Raw genomic sequence first — 18,612 nt, 5'->3', positions numbered from 1 at the left:
AATGTAGGTTTCACTGAATGCCAAGTCACATAATCATCGCTGATTAAAATATATCTAACATACAACTAGGTTTAGTGGAGACATAACTTAAAGTAAATTCAACATTTCATTTGATCAACTTTACTCTGGCTAAATAAACATTTGAATAAAATATAATAAAATGAGAATGCAGGAATCTGGCCACCTGAGGTAGTGGGTCTCTAACAGGGGTCCTGGACCCCCAGGGGTTCTCGTAAACACACTTTAAGTTACTGTAATTTGTAAAGTGGGCTTATATTTCAAGTAATGAAAAAGAGAAACCAGCTGAAATTAGAAGTAAGAACAGTTTTCACAAGTGTGGCTTTCTGGAGAAAGATGATGGAAGAATAAAATGAGTTGTGTCTCTATGTGTAGCAAATGAAACCAGCCAGGTTGTGGCATCTCCCCCTCACAAACAGATTTGTTCCAGCAAAAGGGTGATGATCACACTCCCCAGATAAAAACCTAGTGAAACTGGCCACAACATGGGAAAAATATTTTACCTCCTGGCAAGTTTGAGAACCCCTGAAAAAAAGGATAATAAATATTCTAATGGATTATAAAACAGAATATCAGAAATGTCAGATTAATGAAAAGTCTGATGTGAACTAAGAAAAGATGTATATAATCACCGAAAGAGTAATAAATAGCCTGTGTAAAAACAATCAGTGTGTTAATTTATGAATGAGTCAAAGGGATTAGCCCCCGCCCCCTGATCCATCTCAGCCAATTAGAGCGCTCCTTGGATTATCCGCTCTTATAAAGTGTGCGGATGCTGCTGAGATTGCGCTTTAAACGCAGGTAAAGAAGACCAAAGTCGAGTCAGCCAAACAAACAAGCCGCTAAAACTGGACCAACTAGAGAAGCAGGAAGTGATGGAGCACTCCAAACAGACTAAGTACACTTCAGCCGAGAGGAAAGACACCGGGGACGGCGGCTCCGTCATCAACGGACACTTCGACGGGGTGGTGAAGCGGCAAGTGGGGGGCACCGGGCGGAACGCCGCCGCACCGGCAGCGGAGCCCGGCTCGCACCGCACCGCCGCCTCGGTGATGGAGAGCTGGAAGGAGGAGCGCACCAGGAGCGTGGAGGACAACGAGATGAGCCTGCCGTCCCTGGCCGCAGCCTACACCACCATCCTGCGGGGGCTCGGGGAAGACCCGCAGCGGCAGGGGCTCCTGAAGACCCCATGGAGAGCCGCGACCGCCATGCAGTTCTTCACCAAGGGCTACCAGGAGAAAATTATCGGTGAGTTTTTAAATCCACAAACCCGCTCAGAGGTGATTTGTTCCGGAGGCACTCAACAGGTGGTCCAGCTGACAGGGGAGGAAAGTTTCAGCAGAACACCCCCTGGATCTGCGGGCCAGGGAGGTTATTAGACACAAGGTTGTGTTTAATTAATGATCTACTGCTCAGCAAGCTGATCATGCTGGTTCTGATCAGAATTTTGTTATGACTGTTTTGGCTGTTTTACTTCCCAGAAGCACCATGTCAGGTTTCAGGCTCTTCTGTAAACCTCGTGCCATGCAAACCAGTTTCAGCAGCAGGTCAAGTGACATTTTAAAGAGGAAAGACCTAAATGTGCAAAGAGTTTATTTTTTGTTTGTTTTTGCGGCAAAAGTTGATTTTTCGTTTGCAAAATCAGAGCATCAAACATGCAAAAAATCTTACAGCTTGTTGCCTATTAAATATCATCATGTTGGAGGCAATGTCACATGTTAACTGTGTGTTTATTTACAGATTTTTTTTTGCTGTTTCACAAATGCATCATGAGAGCACCAAATTATTGTTATCAACTGTTTCTCATAAACAAACCATAAATGATCTTGATCAGAATTAGTCAATATTTAATACAATTTCTGTTTTCTTTATAGTAAATGCACCATGAGATCTGATATTATCGTCACAGATAGAGCTCATTTATTCACTGATAAAGGCCATTTAGAACTACGATTATAATTTACAAATTAATCAGAAATAATAACAATGTAAAATATATTCTGTAAAATTATATTTTTTTAGATAAATCATCATAAGCAAATAAAAGCTGTGGGTTAGAAATTTGGATTCCTCAAAAATTAAATATTTTAACGAAAGGTTTTTACAAAAATCAGATGATTTTGCAAATATGGTTCCTTTACCTATTTGCTGCATATTTATAACACAAAATAATTAAATTGAAGTAGTTTCTGACATTATTTTAATAACATTCCATCTTACTGTTTATCTGGATTTGCTTGATTCAGACCTTATTTTCCTTCATAGAAGTTGCTTTGTCTGAAATTACAGAAACATAATAATTTAATTACTATTATTTGTAATTATTATGGTATGACTCGACGTCATAGTGGGCTTTAGGCCATGATTGGTGCAGACTCAGGTCAAGAGTGAAATGCATGACAGAAACGGTTCGACCCATTTGGGTCTCTGTGAGAATCTGCTGTGTCATGTTGCCGTTCTGGTAGAACTATAGCTCCCAAGTTGTCTGGTCCATGGGCTGGTTCCTCCACCCTACGACGATTTGGAGTGGCTGGATTCAGGGATCTGCCCCTCCAGGGCTCCATCTGGATGTATTTTGCTGTTGTGAGGGTTGTTGTGTGTTATGAAGCTGTAAAGAAAGGAATGCAGTGGGGCCCTTATTTTATCCTGATTTTCACATTTGATTGTTTTACCTGGAGCTCCTCCTGGCTCTGGGCAGGAGATGGCAATGGTGATGATGGTGTGTCTGTGTGTGTGTGTGTGTGTGTGTGTGTGTGTGTGTGTGTGTGGTCATTCAGGCGGTGGTGTTAAACCACCTTTCTGCTGATAGGCTGTTACAAGAGCCTCCCCTTTGACTGGTTCAAAGCAAGCAAAAACATATGGAGGTTGAGTATTTTGTTGGCATTAGTAAAGTCTCCTTTAGTTTGGTTAATATGGGTTATTTTTCTTCATTTGCTCGTGCAGGTCACAGGCCCAGCTTCCATCACTGAGCCTCAAATCCTCTTGTTGTGGACCGCATGACCTGCAGAACCTTACGAGGGGGGGGGGGGGGGGGGGGGATGGGTTACACTGAGATGTGTAACGTTATAAGAACCCCGAGTGTTATTTGTGATTAATTATCTGGACAAAAGTTAATGATGTCTAAAGGTGTCAAGCTCCCTATAACTTGTTCTGTTTCTTTATTGGTTGTATCTGAGTGGAAATGGAGGTCCTGGGTGGATTTCTGTCAGGGTGCACTGTGGAATGCTGTGAAACAGATTAGATATTCAAAATCTGACCCTACAAGCTTTAAGGATTTTCTCTGCAGATCATTTGCTCAACATTCACAGAATTCTTGGATTTATCCAGACTGAAGAGTAAATAGATTGAAAAAGGTGTGTTTTAATTGGTTTAAGTGTAGAGAGTATATACTTTATCGATTGAAATTAATTTGCTACAGCAGCACATAAACACAAAAATACAATAAGCTATTATTGTAACCTTCAATCATTAAAAACAAAGAATAAAAAGGAAACTTGGGTTCCAGAACTTTGCAGCATAAAGGACACAGACACACTCATTTTTGTTAGCATTAGAATTGAACACATACAGTGGGGCAAAAATGTATTTAGTCAGCCACCGACAGTGCAAGTTCTCCCACTTAAAATGATGACAGAGGTCAGTAATTTTCATCATAGGTACACTTCAACTGTGAGAGACAGAATGTGAAAAAACATCCATGAATTCACATGGCAGGATTTTTAAAGAATTTATTTGTAAATCAGGGTGGAAAATAAGTATTTGGTCAATAACAAAAATTCAACTCAATACTTTGTAACATAACCTTTGTTGGCAATAACAGAGGTCAAACGATTACTATAGGTCTTTACCAGGTTTGCACATATAGTAGCTGGTATTTTGGCCCATTCCTCCATGCAGATCTTCTCGAGAGCAGTGATGTTTTGGGGCTGTCGCTGAGCAACACAGACTTTCAACTCCCTCCACAGATTTTCTATGGGGTTGAGGTCTGGAGACTGGCTAGGCCACTCCAGGACTTTCAAATGCTTCTTACGGAGCCACTCCTTTGATACCCGGGCGGTGTGTTTGGGATCATTGTCGTGTTGGAAGACCCAGCCACGTTTCATCTTCAAAGCTCTCACTGATGGAAGGAGGTTTTGGCTCAGAATCTCACGATACATGGCCCCATTCATTCTGTCCTTAACACGGATCAGTCGTCCTGTCCCCTTAGCAGAAAAACAGCCCCAAAGCATGATGTTCCCACCCCCATGCTTCACAGTAGGTATGGTGTTCTTGGGATGCAACTCAGTATTCTTCTTCCCCCAAACACGAAGAGTTGAGTTTATACCAAAAAGTTATACTTTGGTTTCATCTGACCACATGACATTCTCCCAATCCTCTGCTGTATCATCCATGTGCTCTCTTGCAGACTTCAGACGGGCCTGGACATGCACTGGCTTCAGCAGCGGAACACGTCTGGCACTGCAGGATTTGATTCCCTGCCATTGTAGTGTGTTACTGATGGTGACCTTTGTTACTGTGGTCCCAGCTCTCTGCAGGTCATTCACCAGGTCCCCCCGTGTGGTTCTGGGAATCTTGCTCACCGTTCTCATGATCATTTTGACCCCACGGGATGAGATCTTGCGTGGAGCCCCAGATCGAGGAAGATTATCAGTGGTCTTGTATGTCTTCCATTTTCTGATAATTGCTCCCACTGTTGATTTTTTTCACACCAAGCTGCTTGCCTATTGTAGATTCACTCTTCCCAGTCTGGTGCAGGTCTACAATTCTTTTCCTGGTGTCCTTCGAAAGCTCTTTGGTCTTGGCCATAGTGGAGCTTGGAGTCTGACTGTCTGAGGCTGTGGACAGGTGTCTTTTATACAGATAATGAGTTCAAACAGGTGCCACTAATACAGGTAACGAGTGGAGGACAGAAAAGCTTCTTAAAGAAGACGTTACAGGTCTGAGAGAGCCAGAAATTTTCCTTGTTTGAAGTGACCAAATACTTATTTTCCACCCTGATTTACAAATAAATTCTTTAAAAATCCTGCCTTGTGAATTCATGGATTTTTTTTCACATTCTGTCTCTCACAGTTGAAGTGCACCTATGATGTAAATTACTGACCTCTGTCATCATTTCAAGTGGGAGAACTTGCACAATCGATGGCTGACTAAATACTTTTTTGCCCCACTGTATGAATATTGCATTGATGATATTGTGTACAAAATTATGTTAAAAATCAAAATTGAAAAAATAGAAAACTTAAACAAACAATAATCAGCCTAATGAGTTTATTGGGTTTACCTTGTCACTAAAGTGTTCCTGCACACAGACTAAATGTGTTTTGTTCCTTGGCCGGCTGCAAGAGCCGGTGTGCTTGTGCAAACATTTCAACACCAGGTGAGACCACAAGTACTCATCACCCAGAGTCACCCAGGTGACTTCCTGCTAGTTCAGACTGACTGCATGTTGGGAGTCGTCGTTCTGCAAAATGAAATTAACGAGACCAGACTGACCCTGATTCTGTTACAGGAAATGAGTTGGTTAAAGTGCACAAGACTTTGAATCAGTTCCAAAAGTGTTTGTTCACTTCCTGATTTCCTGCTCTGATCAGAGCTTTACGTCGTTTGCGTTACCCGTCTGACACTCAGCTGCAGTCAGGTGATGAGTAACGCCGTCATTACCTGAAAACCTGCTCCTCTTTGTCACATCTGGGCTGGCCCTCACCCTCACCTCCTTCCTTTATTGAATTACCATTGACTCAGTGTTCTTTCCCCTCATCGTCAGTCAGTGTGTGCAGCTCCTGCTGGAGAAGCCACTTATGTTCTTATTCGACATATTTTCATGATGTTTCTGACATCGTGTTGTGAATTAGCTATGAATGCAGGAGACATGATGGTTGTCTGGTTTTCAGGTGAATTTATTATATAAAATTCTTTCAGGAACAAAGTTAAATGAAACATTGACAATAGCTGATGCTGAAAACGTCGTCATGATTAAGGTTCAGCCAAGCTTTCATAATTAGAAATGCAGAAATACCAGAAATAGGTTAATGTTCCTAACGTGTGTCCCATCCAGATTCCACGATTCCTGTTTAAAGTGGAACTAAAGCCACATGTGTGTTTTCTGTTTGTGTGACCTCATCCTTTTTCGGTTCCCTCTACCCTCTGACAGATAGCCAGCCAGGAAATTAAAAAGAGCCGCCATGATAGCAAACGTCGTCTGTGTCGTCACAAACAGATACAACGGTTTATTGAACCCCGCCGACAGAAAAAAAATGCAATAAAGCAACAGCAGGAAGGTAAAAAGGGAGCTGTAATTAGACGGCGGTGTTTGTCAGACAGAAACAGGAGTTCATCATAAGCAGGAGCTGAATGTCAGTGATGCAGGACTGGTTCCTGTAACAAACATGATTATGAAGAAAAAACACAAAAGTACATTTAACAATGAATGACAAAGATGGAGGATCAGCATTCAAAATCATGGTTTTTATGTTTCACCTTCTCCGTCCTCTCCTCCACAGACGTGTTGAACGACGCCATCTTTGATGAAGACCACGATGAGATGGTGATCGTCAAAGACATCGACATGTTCTCGATGTGTGAGCACCACCTGGTGCCCATCTTTGGCAGGGTGAGACATACAAAAACGTAGCAGCAAAAGAGCAGACGTGGACTGGACCAGTGGGTTCTGGTAGCAGTCTCTCCAGAAATCACACTTCTGAAGGTCATAATCATTTTGTTGATGAGGGTCGTGATCTTGTTGGTATTTTTGCCATTAGCAAAAGAAATCAATAAATATTGACAATGGCCTATTAGAAGGAAACCAGCTCTGCAGACTTCCTGTTTGTGTTTTAGTTTTTTCCTGACATAAACTTTCTTATCCAGCTATGAATTCATTAAACTTTACAAGAACACAAAACCAAACAAATGCCCCCTACTGGCTGGTTCCTGTATAAGCATTAAGCTCCTCCCCTTCAACTGTTAGCACTTCCTGGATTACCATCAGAGGAAAAAAGGAGGTACCTGTTTTAAACTATTTGCCACATTTTTCTGCATTTTTAAACACATTTAACATGAATTAAACCACAATAAGTTTTTTTACAGCTGATTTCAGAAAGATATTAACATTTTTCCCCTGGTTTGCCACTTGATTCATGCTTTATGGTTTACTTTTGATTGACTTAAACACATCATAATTTAAAACCACGGAACAATAAATGAAATATAAAATGACGTACAGGTGCAGTATGTATGAACATAGTGAGAATTTTAAAGTGAGACAACCCCCAAAGAGTCTAATGTTTCAGTGATTTTGGATGGAAGGTCATACTGAAGCATGTTTTATACTCGAACATATTGTCAGTTTTTCTCCTTTCAAAACAAAGGAAGGAGGAATGTAACTACCTTTTACCATTAGTGAGTGGTGAGTGAGTTACTGCTGCGCCGACAATTGTAAAAAGCTCCAGAGTTGTTTAAGTGGTTGCAGTAACCAAATTTTACCAAAGGATTTCACTTTTACTTCATTTCTACATAATGCACCTTTAATCCTAAATGCAGAAGTGACTGTTCTCTAAATTAAACACCAACACAAAGTGTTCTGTGGGTCTTTTCCCTTCAAACATGAGCTGATAATGAGAGAACATAATATTTTTTATGAAGTATAGTATCCTCTCATTTTGGATGTTTCTGTAGGGATGTGTTAGTGTTTAGAAGGAAACCTGTCTTTGCACAGTCATTTGGACCCCTCATGACATCAGAGCTGTGTGTCATCATCTGATGCAGAGACGTGGATGATGGGAAAAAAGCTCAGACTGCTTGGGTGCGTGAATTCAATAAGCTGACAAGGGCTTCATAAACGAATGCCTCACTTCCCTGCAGCTGGGCAGCCATGTATTTTTCTTTTTCATATTTAGGACTCAGAATCTCATCAGAAACATCTGAGCAGAGTTTACGAACCAATTGCTGGTGTTTGTGTGGAGGCCATTGTTCTGAGCAGCAGAGGAGCAATCAGATTAGCTGGGATCTGTTTATCTTCAGCCTCCTCTCTGCTGCTCCCTCATTACTCCTCCTCTCTGTTCCTTCTCTTTCCATCCCTCCGTCTTCACCTGCAGGTGTGTGTCTTTTAAAACAAAAGGAGGCAGCAGCTGATGTTTTTCCGTCAGTTTAAATGGGTTCTGATGACAGTGAATCACACAAACACTTACTCCCCTCAGCAGATGGGGTCCAGGTAGCCGCCGCCTGTTCTGGTGTCAGCTGTGGAAGAGAGATCTTTATTACAGGTCTTATCACTTGTTCCCTGGATATTTTTAGATGAAAAAAAGAGAATTAGAATAATAGATCTGCAGTGAAATTCTCATTCTTCCTCCTGCTTTTTGTTATCCTGAGATGCAGATTTCTCTGACGAGTTCCTCACTGCTGTGAAGAGTTAACGTTGGCCTTTAAACTTCACATCTCACCACAAGCTACAATAGATTAAAACCATCAGAAAGAGAACATCTTAATCTGTGATTACTGGTTTTGGTGGCGTCTTCTGAATGCCTAAACTCATCTCCTCAAAGCAACCTGTCCTAAGAATGATAAAAATAAAAACAGCCTCTCCAACCACTCCTGAGCTAATTGAGTCTGAATAAAGACGCGTCTCCATCACACCTTCCGGCGTGTGTTTGGGTAAACATGAGTGGAGCAGCAGCCTGTTTCATGTGTGTGTTATCAGGCCACTGCAGCAGAGACGGAACACAAGAAAAAAGTGAATAAAACGAGATCTTTGCATGCTCGTCGCTGCTGCCCTTTCTCTTCTCCAGACTACAAATGGGGCCTGACATTTGAGTAGAGCTCGCTTGTGTTGGTGTGCAGGAGAATTAGAGCCTCCAGCCATCCACAGCCGTGGAGCTCCTGCTGCTGACTCCTCCTGCTTGCTCAGATCTTCATCTCCTGCTACTGTCGCTCACTCAGCCTCATGGTCATGTTGATGCTAATATGTGACTCTTGGTGATCATGGACGTAGTTTTTTTGGGGGGGCGGGGGATTTCCCACCAACTTTTTCCAAGTTACATTTTTGTCCCCTGCACTTTTTACCATCCAAAACAAAATTACACTATATTAAATAGACACTGGTTGAGCACTACAGTGGTGTGGTCAGATCTTTTAAAATGGGGTGGCCCAGGTAGTGCACCTCTTTGTGCATGGGTGGCACCAATGGTTATGCTTTTTCTTTTTGACCCCAAGCTTTTTGTGAAAAAGTCTCTTTAAAGGAAATTCAGTGGGGTGGCCAATCAGGTTCCAAGGGTGGCATGTGCTACCCCAGGCCACCCCCTGAACACGCCCCTGGAGCACTAGGACCAAGCGTAAAACAACCGCTTGTGTTGACCCATTACATATTACATATATTTTGTGTACTTACTGTAAAGACACCCTCCCCCCGGTCCTCACTGCCGGTTGTGTCTCCCCTATTTCTAAAGTCAAAGCTACGTTCATGTTGGTGATTATCTGAGATTTACAGAAACCGGTAACCTGTGTAGGTGTGTGCTGAACCTCCGGCCTCATCAGTTCACTAGTCTAATGTTTCACATGCATGTGAGGAAACACTGAAGTATTACAGCAACTACTTAGACACAAAATTGTAAGAAAACATGTTTACTTGTCACTGAATTTGGGCTAAAATGGTTTGAAAAAACTTCAAATAGATGATGACATCCAATCAGAGTTTGTAGGGGTTTTGCAACGATTTAATCACAAACCCTCCTAAACATGTTCTAATTAGTTTGAAGTTTTATTTATTTTATTTGCAATTTTGTCTTAAATCAGTTGCAAGTTAGATTGGCATTGCTTAGTCAGCTTCAGTGGCGGCTGGTGAATTATATATTTGGTTAGGTGCATTTTTGCCATCTGTTTTCAGATGGGCTAAGTACATATGACCCCTGGGGGGCACCACATTCATGCACCAACAAATGCAAACTGCTCACATACTTAACATGAAGAGGCTCCTCTAAACGACAGAATCCACATTTTCTACCTCAGCAACACCCAATGACAATAAGCTGCTAAATAAAAAGGCTGAAAAAAGCCAAATGCAAATATCGAGAAAAACACAATAGCAACAATGAAATATGATTCTATCCACAGGAGCAGCCATTTAAATTAAAGCCCAGACTCTCCTCTTTACAACAATTATAAGTACCATCACTCTACCAGCAAAGTTCACGGGGCAACGTAGCGGCAAAACAAAGCTAGTTTCATGAAGTCAAAGGTGTAAATTCAGTCTTCCCTTTGCTGGTTTATGGTCATAATAATTCGTGTTATGGTAAAAAAATAAAATAAATAAAAAATCCACTGAGTTTGTGTAATCCAATGTCCCAACATCACACTGAGCTGATTCCTGACTGATTTGGGCTTTTTTACCTGCAGGTGAGTGTTTGCAAGTTTCCGATGCCACATTCCATCATTTTCTTGTTCTCCATAATAAAAAAGCTCCACGAGGTGTGCTCAGCTGCTCTAAAAGGAACAAAGAACGGTGAACTAAAAAAATGAAAAATAATTTTAAATAAAAGAATGCTGAACTGTGGAGAGCTTCTGGTTCTGGGTGAACATCCTGAGCTGAGCTGAGATTCAACCCAGTTTCGGTTGCAAACCTCTGCGGCCCAATCCCAGTACTTATACTGCGCCCTACGGTCTTCAGCTAAGAGCATTTGAGGAAGTGTGCAGTGAGGCTTCAAGTGTGTGGTACACAATTGTGCAGCTATTTGCCGTAATGGGACAGGGAGCGTTGCGTCATCGACCGCATCGCATGCTGGCCGCTGTTTGTGCTACTTTATAAAAAAGTCTTAATTAACAACTTTCAAACAAATAATTTCTTGACAAAATTTACATTCATTGCTGATCATAATAAATATTAGTCTCAAACATTCAGAGCATGAATAAATATCATTAATCATCTTAAAATGAACTTTTGTTTGAAATTGCATATTTTCAGAAAAGGTACTGGAGCCATTTTTCCACCTTCCGAAAGTACTCACACAGCAATGGATTGTGAGTAATACCCGTCGCCCAAGTCAGCTTCGATGTGGGCTTGGGCACAGCGCGGATCAATGGTGCAAAAGGGGCGTGGTCAATTTCCACACTTGAGGATTGGGACACCCTATGCACTCGCACCCTTAGAATGGATCGTGCAGTTGAAGGGCGAAAGGGTGGAAGTGCAAGTATTGGGATTGGGCCTGCGACCAAAGGCTCTCCTATTCCTTGTATTGGAGGGGGATCCAGCACGCATGCGCCAGTTATATCGTAGGTTTAATGGTTGCTGCGCTCGAAAAGGAACAGGAAATACGTCACAAGATGATTCGTTCATGGTAAAAGTGTGAGAGAAAATCTTTAAACCACATTTAAAAACAGATTATACACAGCACTTATGATCTGTATGATGAATAGAGCGTTCAGTTTAATGTTCATGTTTTTTAACTTTTGTGATTCCTTCTTCTCCTTTTTGTGAGACCGGTGGGGCGACGCCCTAGCGCCACCTATGAACGAACCGCCACTGATCAGCTACTGTTTACACTTCATTGCAGCAGTAGCTCAGGAGGTAGAGCGGGTTGTCCAGTAATCAGGTCGCAGGTTTGATCCCAGCTCTGACCAGAGAATTCTGCTGTTAGAATCCTACTCTAACCGTTATTTACGTTTTACACACTTTGTGACTAACATCTTTGCATGAGTCTAACGCTATTGGCTAATGCTGATGCTGGCATGGCGCTATGGGACGGGGGATGGGCTTGGGAAAAAAATATTTATGATGTCACAGTACAGCGTAAGATTATGGTTTTTACGGAATTCTTAAAAATCATTCCTTGAAGGGGGAAACTCCAGATTGTGAAATCTGCTGCTGGTGCATGTGCCAGATGTTAGAAAAACAAAACCAACTTCCTGACTGTAAAATGTAGCCATGACACCAACTGTTTCTCTGTTCAGGTTCATATCGGTTACCTTCCTAATAAGAGAGTTCTGGGCCTCAGCAAACTGGCCAGGTGAGTCAATTTGATTTCACATGAACAAGTCTTAGTGAGTGTGTGTGTTTAAGCTGATTATTAAAACGAGTGTGTACCAGTGTAGAATCTGATCCCACTGACCCCAATACCCCCAGGCTTATGGTACTAACCTGGAACTACACACACACACACACACACACACACACACACACACACACACACACACACACACACACACACACACACACACACACACACACACACACACACACACACACACACACACACACACACACACAGAGGGTGGTGACTCGGTAAACTCGGAACATGTTGTTCTTTTTAGTCAGGAGCACATATCTGGACATATCTCACCCCTCATCCACAAGGTGTCTGTCCTAATCATGACCTGGGGGTTAGGGTCAGGGTTTTAGAGTTAGGATTATAGATTTTGACTCATTTTGCTCCTCACCCTTTCCGTCTGTCCTAATGAAGACAAGTTGGGCCCAGATGTGTAGTTTTGTTGGTCCAGTGGGTTAAGAGAGTGAATGTAGCTTTTATCTCTCTCCATGTTCCTCAGTCAGTCCATAAAACAATACGTGTTGTCTTCTGCATCTCATTCATCAATCCTAGGGTTAAGAGCTGGTTTCTGTCTCCAATGGCTCTTGGGTGGGAGGTGAGGGACACCCTGGACAGGCCTTAAGTCAATCACAGGGACACACAGAGACAAACTTTCTTTCACTCCCACCTGGGGACCATTTAAAGTCTCCACTCAACCTGAAATGCATGTTTGGTCTGTGAGAGGAAACCAGTAGAAAACCCTCACATCCATGGGAAAACATGGATTTGTGTTTGCAGGTGGGATTTGTACCAGCAGCCTTCTTGCTGGTAGGCAACAGTGCTACCAATGCCCCAGCATGCATCCCTGTTCCTGCTGAATCTTCTGTTCCAGCAGAAATAAATGGCTGGTAATGATAATATGGAACTAATGTGCAGCTCATAGAGGGATCCCTTCAGAGCTATTTAAAGTCTGAGGCCGCGTCCCTTTTTCCTGATGACTGGTTCCTGCGTGTTGAGTCCAGACTGTCGTCATGACGCTCGTTTGGTTTTGTGACATTTACTTTGAGGTGAGGGAGGTCATGTTGATCCAAAGTGCTCTCGCTCAGGGAGAAGAGCAGCAGGTTGAAGGGTAAGATCAGGTCGTTTCTTCACTTCCACAGGAAGTACAGGAAGTCAGAATGACTGACTGTGGTCAGCTGAGGTTTGTGGTGTGGATTTATCCTTTTCTTAAGAATGACCCAGAGTCCGTCATGGCGGACGTAAACTTACATTTAAAAGAAGGTAAAGGTCAGTCTTCTTCATTAAGCTGGACAGTTTGTCCCACTTTAAACGTTTTACTACTTTGTAGTTTAAAATGCTTCAATCAGATCTGGTGTCATCAAGTGAAACTAAAGTTTTGAAATGTGGTTTTTGTCATGATTGCGGGTGAGGAGATGATGGACCATGTGTGGAGAGGCAGCTCAGGAGGTAAAGATGCAGGCTCGGATGAAGTAAAAATGGTTTTAATTATAGAGCGGGAACGGCAGGACAAACACAACACAGACAGCTAACACAAACAACAGTGATCTGACAAAGACTGGCACAAGGAGGGAGGTATAAATACACAGGGAAATCAGGAACACATGGGACAGGTGAGAACAATAAGGGCTAATCAGGGCAGGAGAGAGACACAGTCAGGAAGGCAGGGGCAGAACGTGACAGTTTTGTGATCATGGATAACTTTGTGAATAATCTCCATTTGGAGATTAGTTCTGTCAGATTGATGAGGTAACAGCTAGTCTGAGGCCAGTTTCTGCTGTCCTAAAAACAATTTGTGCAGTTTTATAAACAACATTAATCTCTCATTTTAGATTTATTGTCCAAAAGATTGTTAGTATTAGCTAACCTTAGCTGCAGAGCTAGCTACTGAATAACCATAGCCCTTTTTAGAAGGCACACCATGCCGGTAAATCAGTGTATTACTGCCCGTCTTATAAACGTGGCATGGCGTTACGGGAATTTTGCAGCATTCGTGCAGACAACCTTGGTAGTAATATTGCCACAACGCTGGACTTGTGAACGCATATTATATCACGCATCCCTCCTGCTGTAGAGTGAAACTGCTCTGGCATGTAATGGTTTTCTGTCTGCTTCTGCCAGGACAGGACAGGTTCCAAAAGAAAACCTTTGTTTATATATTTTCGGAGGATAAAGCCTCTTGAGATGAAGCATCTCGTTTCCAAGAGGGTCCTCCGTCCATACGACACAAAAATTGAAAGACAACAAGACAGCAAGCAGCTGAAAAAAAAATCAAACACCAAAAAAGAAAAGAACAAACTAAGGGAAAATTAATATTACAATTACCTGAAAATATGCAAAAAAAAAAAATAATAATAATAACTTGTGCCTTCAAGATAGCCAAAAATTACTTGGAAGCCAGTACAAAAGGGTAAGGCGTGTAAATAAGCAGCGTTCCTAAATAAATGAAAAGAAGTGATTGATTTCAAATCAGCAGGTAGATTATCCCAGTCCAGTGGGGCTTTAACACTAAAAACAAGTCTTCCCACTTCCTTCTTTAACCTGGGTACAAAAAAAGAAATGCGTTCATTAAATCTAGTATTATACGGACAACTAGAACGCACCAAATACTTTTTAAAATATGCCGCAAAGTCAAAGAATACACATTCAAAAATAAACAATATCCAGTGATATCTATGTCTGGCTTTTTATGAAAGCCAGGACATTCAAGGGGTCTTTAGGACTTCTTGGAAATAAATGTTTTAAGTGTTTTCATTGTTAAAGAAAGTAAATCAGTGAAGGAAGTTCATCAGTAAAAAAACAGAAACAAAAACTAGAATCTGCTTTTTAGGTGTGTATTTGCATTAGAGGTTGAGAAAGCCAAAAATAAATAAATTATTTGCTTTCCTTTTCCATCAGTTCCTGTTGAATTCAGGGTTAACTGAAAGTCTCAGAGTCAAACACTCTTTTTCTTATTTTTCTCCTTCAGGATCGTAGAAATCTACAGCCGGCGACTACAAGGTAGCAGAAATCCTGTTAGAGAAGCTGTTCCTTCAGCCGTGTCCCTGATCTGTTTGCTTCGACTGTTTGTGTTTCCCTGTCCATCCGTCCGTCTGTCTCTCCTGTCTGTCCACAGTTCAGGAGAGGTTGACCAAACAGATCGCCGTGGCAATCACTGAGGCCCTGCAGCCAACCGGGGTCGGCGTTGTCATCGAGGCGACGTACGTATTGACCCAGCTTCACCTATGACATCATCTTTCTGTTCCTTCAGTTTAAATTATTTCTCTAAAATTCTGTTAATTTTTTTATTGATAATTTGAGAAAAAAATCTCAGGACATTAATAATGAAGCAGAAACACGATGCTGCAGTTGGGACACTTCAATCATAAAATCTAATGTTTCTTTGAACATCTTCAAACTAACTTGGGGTAATGAGTAATTTAAGATTTTAAATTTCCATTCTTTTTCTTTTTTAAGTCCAAACTCTTTGTTGAAGAATGTTGTGTTTCTTTAAAGCTGGCTACAGAGAGAAAATTACTCAAAATTGTCTTCAAATGTTGCTGTTTGTCACTTTTAAGAAAAAAAAACAAGAATGTATTTGGCAGAAAAACTCATTTTTAGTCATTCAGAGTATACATTCTCCTCACAGTGAACATTCCTGTTTCCACTCCAGTCTGATCTACTGTATCAATTCTATAATGTTTTTGATCAGGTATGAATTTGTCATTTTAAGCTCCTCCTTCTCCTGCAGCCACATGTGCATGGTGATGCGAGGCGTCCAGAAGATGAACAGTAAAACCGTCACCAGCACCATGCTGGGAGTCTTCAGAGAAGATCCAAAAACCCGCGATGAGTTTCTCACCCTCATCAGGAGCTGAGAAGGATGAAGCTTCTCCTCTTCCTTCTGCTGCCTGGGGTTACCTCCACCTGCATGGACCAGCTGCCATGCTACGTGTGTGTGTGTGTGTGTGTGTGTGTGTGTGTTTCCATCTCATTGAAGGCAGTGAAAGGGTGTTACTGTTATTTTTCAGTCTGTGACGATCCGATGAGGCGACGCTTTACCTGACCAGTTCCAGAGTGAGGTCAGCGGCGGACATGTTTACCGTCAGATGGTGAAACAGACTTTACCCTCTTTTAGTGTGCATGAGTGTAGATGTTACTGAAACATGTGTCATTGTCCTTAAAAAACAGGAGTTTCTACTCTAAACCACAACAGAATCAAACATTTTATGACACTAAACCGTCTAAATCCCGTTATTATGCAGTAGAACTAAAATCATATTTAATAATTAGGTATTAAGCAAGAGGATTTTAAAGGTTTACAGCTTCTCACTGCCAGAAATGTTCAAGAATAGGACAACACCATCAAACATTCATGTCCCCAGAAACTTTGTCCCGTCATATTTCATCACATTTTTAACGCTTTGTTAATTTTAGCAGATATTTTATTTTGTTTGCAGCCAGATTAAACAAAGTTTTCCAAACCAATTTAAACCATAAACCAAATTAACTGGAGAATAAAAAAAATAAAGCACTTTATTTTCTTAAAAGTGAATCTCACACTTTAAAGATATAATGCAGAAAGACTTTCATGAACTTGTTTGCTGGCAGTCGTCTGTCATCAAACTCAATCATCAAAATTGATAAACTGCTGATTGTTGCAGCATTTAAAAAAATAACCAAGAACAAGAAAATTTAATATGTTGGTGGTGGTCACCAGCCTCGCTGCTGTCAGTACGCCCCAGGACAGCTGTGGCTACATTGTAGCTCACCACCACCAAGGAGTGAAAGTGTAAAAGAATGATTGTATCTAAACACGTTTGTCAGGCGGTAGTGATTACGTCCCGTTCCATCACTGATTCTACACTCACCCTTTCTTCTTACTGGGCAACGCTCAGTCACTGATGCCCTTTCGTCTCTACCCGAGGTCCTTGTATCGCACATCCTCAGCGTGCCGCACGAACCCTAGCTGCTGTTCAGGCGCGCTGCCAGCCGATGGTCCTGGCTCCCATCCTGTTGGCTAGTCGCTTGCAGTTTGTAGCGTAACAGGCCTGCCTGGGATCACCCAGCGTTCTGAGTCCATGTTTGGGTTTGCTGACACGCTACAGCCTTTCTGTGTGGTCACATGATTCCTCCTCTCAGCATCTTGGTCATTTTATTCACCAGGAACTCTGTTAGTCAATAGTAAAGCAGCTAGCCGACATGCTAGCACTGGAGTCCACTTCCAGCATGTTTCCTGCATGCTTTTGATCATGAACACAGCTGATTTGTTTGATTTAGTGATGAATCACTCCTGTAGACACTAGTGAAGACTGGGAAAACATTTCAATTAGATTAAGGTGTTAAAAACGCAAACGCACAGCAAGGAGGAGAGTTTCAGTTTTAAAACAGTGAATTAAAACTAGGGGGTGCTAAAAGCAAGCCAAAACTGCAGAGTGTTGCTTTAATAGCAGCATCATAAGCTATCCTTTATTTTTTATTAGCATTCCTTTTAAGTTAAGTTTAATGAAATTCTTTAGATTAAAAGTTGTGAAGGAAGGCATCGAAATGCATCATAATAAGGGCTGCATGGTGGCGCAGTGGTTAGCACTGTTGCCTCGCAGCACGAAGGTTGCAGGTTCGAAACTCGGCTGTTGCCTTTCTGAGTGGGGTTGCGTGTTCTCCCCATGCATGCGTGGGTTTCCTCCGGGTACTCCGGTTTCCCCCACAGATCACAACATGCCCTATAGGTTATAAATTGTAAGTAGCTTTGGATGGTAAATGGTCTGTATTTGATATAGCGCCTTCTAGAGTCCTGGAACCCCCCAAGGCGCTTTACAACACAATCAGTCATTCACCCATTCACACACTGGTGGGGATGAGCTACGATGTAGCCACAGCTGCCCTGGGGCGCACTGACAGAGGCGAGGCTGCCGAGCACTGGCGCCACCGGTCCCTCCGACCACCACCAGCAGGCAACTTGGGTTAAGTGTCTTGCCCAAGGACACAACGACAGCGACAGACTGAGTGGGGCTCGAACCTGCAACCTTCCAATTACGGGGCGAGCACTTAACTCCTGTGCCACCGTCGCTGTCGCGTCTGCTAAATAAATAAACACAAACCCCTTCCAATGTTTTCCTGGAACTGCCTTCCTGTGCCAACCTGCCTCTGGGTTCAAATCAAAACACTTTATTTACATGAGGTGTTGAAAGACCCTGTGTGTGTGTGTGTGTTTCCTGCAAATGGACATTGTGAATGCAGGTGTGTGTTGTTCTGTGACATTGTGGTGACTTATAGAAAACATCATTTAGTGTTTCAGTGTCTGCGGTCAGGTTTCTGTGTACCACAGTGGCTGAAGTTGTGTGTGTGTGTGTTGGAGGGAAGACGAGTACTAACAGCGCTGTTGTTCCTGTGGCCTTGTTGAGAAGGGTGTCCTGATCTTACCATCAGTGTCACTTTATGTACTGTGTTCATTTTGAAGACTTTTTAATCAAAGACAATAAACCTTTATGTGAGAGTGTCTATCTGCAGAAACCCTGACTGATGAATGCTGCTGTTAGGAAGTTCTCATGTTTACATGTTCAGAATTAAAGGTTTGAGTCTTCTTGTA

The 18,612-nt window shown here is 42.1% G+C and overlaps 1 protein-coding gene and 2 long non-coding RNA genes across 3 annotated transcripts; 1 reads left to right on the top strand and 2 right to left on the bottom strand.

The window, feature by feature from the left end:
- Positions 1–783: 783 nt before the first annotated feature.
- Positions 784–16,099, top strand: gch1 (GTP cyclohydrolase 1). The gene is made up of 6 exons (XM_015953726.3): positions 784–1,266; positions 6,519–6,628; positions 11,953–12,008; positions 15,013–15,044; positions 15,160–15,244; positions 15,775–16,099. The coding sequence occupies exons 1-6, from the start codon at positions 894–896 to the stop codon at positions 15,899–15,901; spliced, it is 783 nt and encodes a 260-aa protein (XP_015809212.1). The 5' UTR covers positions 784–893; the 3' UTR covers positions 15,902–16,099.
- Positions 6,293–6,597, bottom strand: LOC139071801 (uncharacterized). Its single transcript, XR_011521619.1, has 2 exons — positions 6,496–6,597; positions 6,293–6,393 (listed from the first exon to the last, which is right to left on the bottom strand). It is a non-coding gene; the product is annotated as an uncharacterized lncRNA (long non-coding RNA).
- LOC129153138 (uncharacterized) lies at positions 7,976–10,526 on the bottom strand. The gene is made up of 3 exons (XR_008559327.2): positions 10,396–10,526; positions 8,202–8,250; positions 7,976–8,116 (listed from the first exon to the last, which is right to left on the bottom strand). It is a non-coding gene; the product is annotated as an uncharacterized lncRNA (long non-coding RNA).
- Positions 16,100–18,612: the final 2,513 nt, after the last annotated feature.

This window comes from Nothobranchius furzeri, chromosome 9, assembly GCF_043380555.1.
Source record: "Nothobranchius furzeri strain GRZ-AD chromosome 9, NfurGRZ-RIMD1, whole genome shotgun sequence".
NCBI classification, from domain to species: domain Eukaryota; kingdom Metazoa; phylum Chordata; class Actinopteri; order Cyprinodontiformes; family Nothobranchiidae; genus Nothobranchius; species Nothobranchius furzeri.
Note: the sequence above shows the minus strand (reverse complement) of the source record. Positions and strands in the feature narration are given on the sequence as shown.

What these genes read in the sequence shown, in the direction of transcription:
- gch1 (XM_015953726.3), top strand. Translation starts at nt 894, where the DNA reads ATGGAGCACTCCAAACAGACTAAGTACACTTCAGCCGAGAGGAAAGAC. An exon ending in CTACCAGGAGAAAATTATCG is followed by an intron (nt 1,267 to 6,518) that starts GTGAGTTTTTAA and finishes TCTCCTCCACAG; the next exon opens with ACGTGTTGAACGACGCCATC. An exon ending in TGGTGCCCATCTTTGGCAGG is followed by an intron (nt 6,629 to 11,952) that starts GTGAGACATACA and finishes TTCTCTGTTCAG; the next exon opens with GTTCATATCGGTTACCTTCC.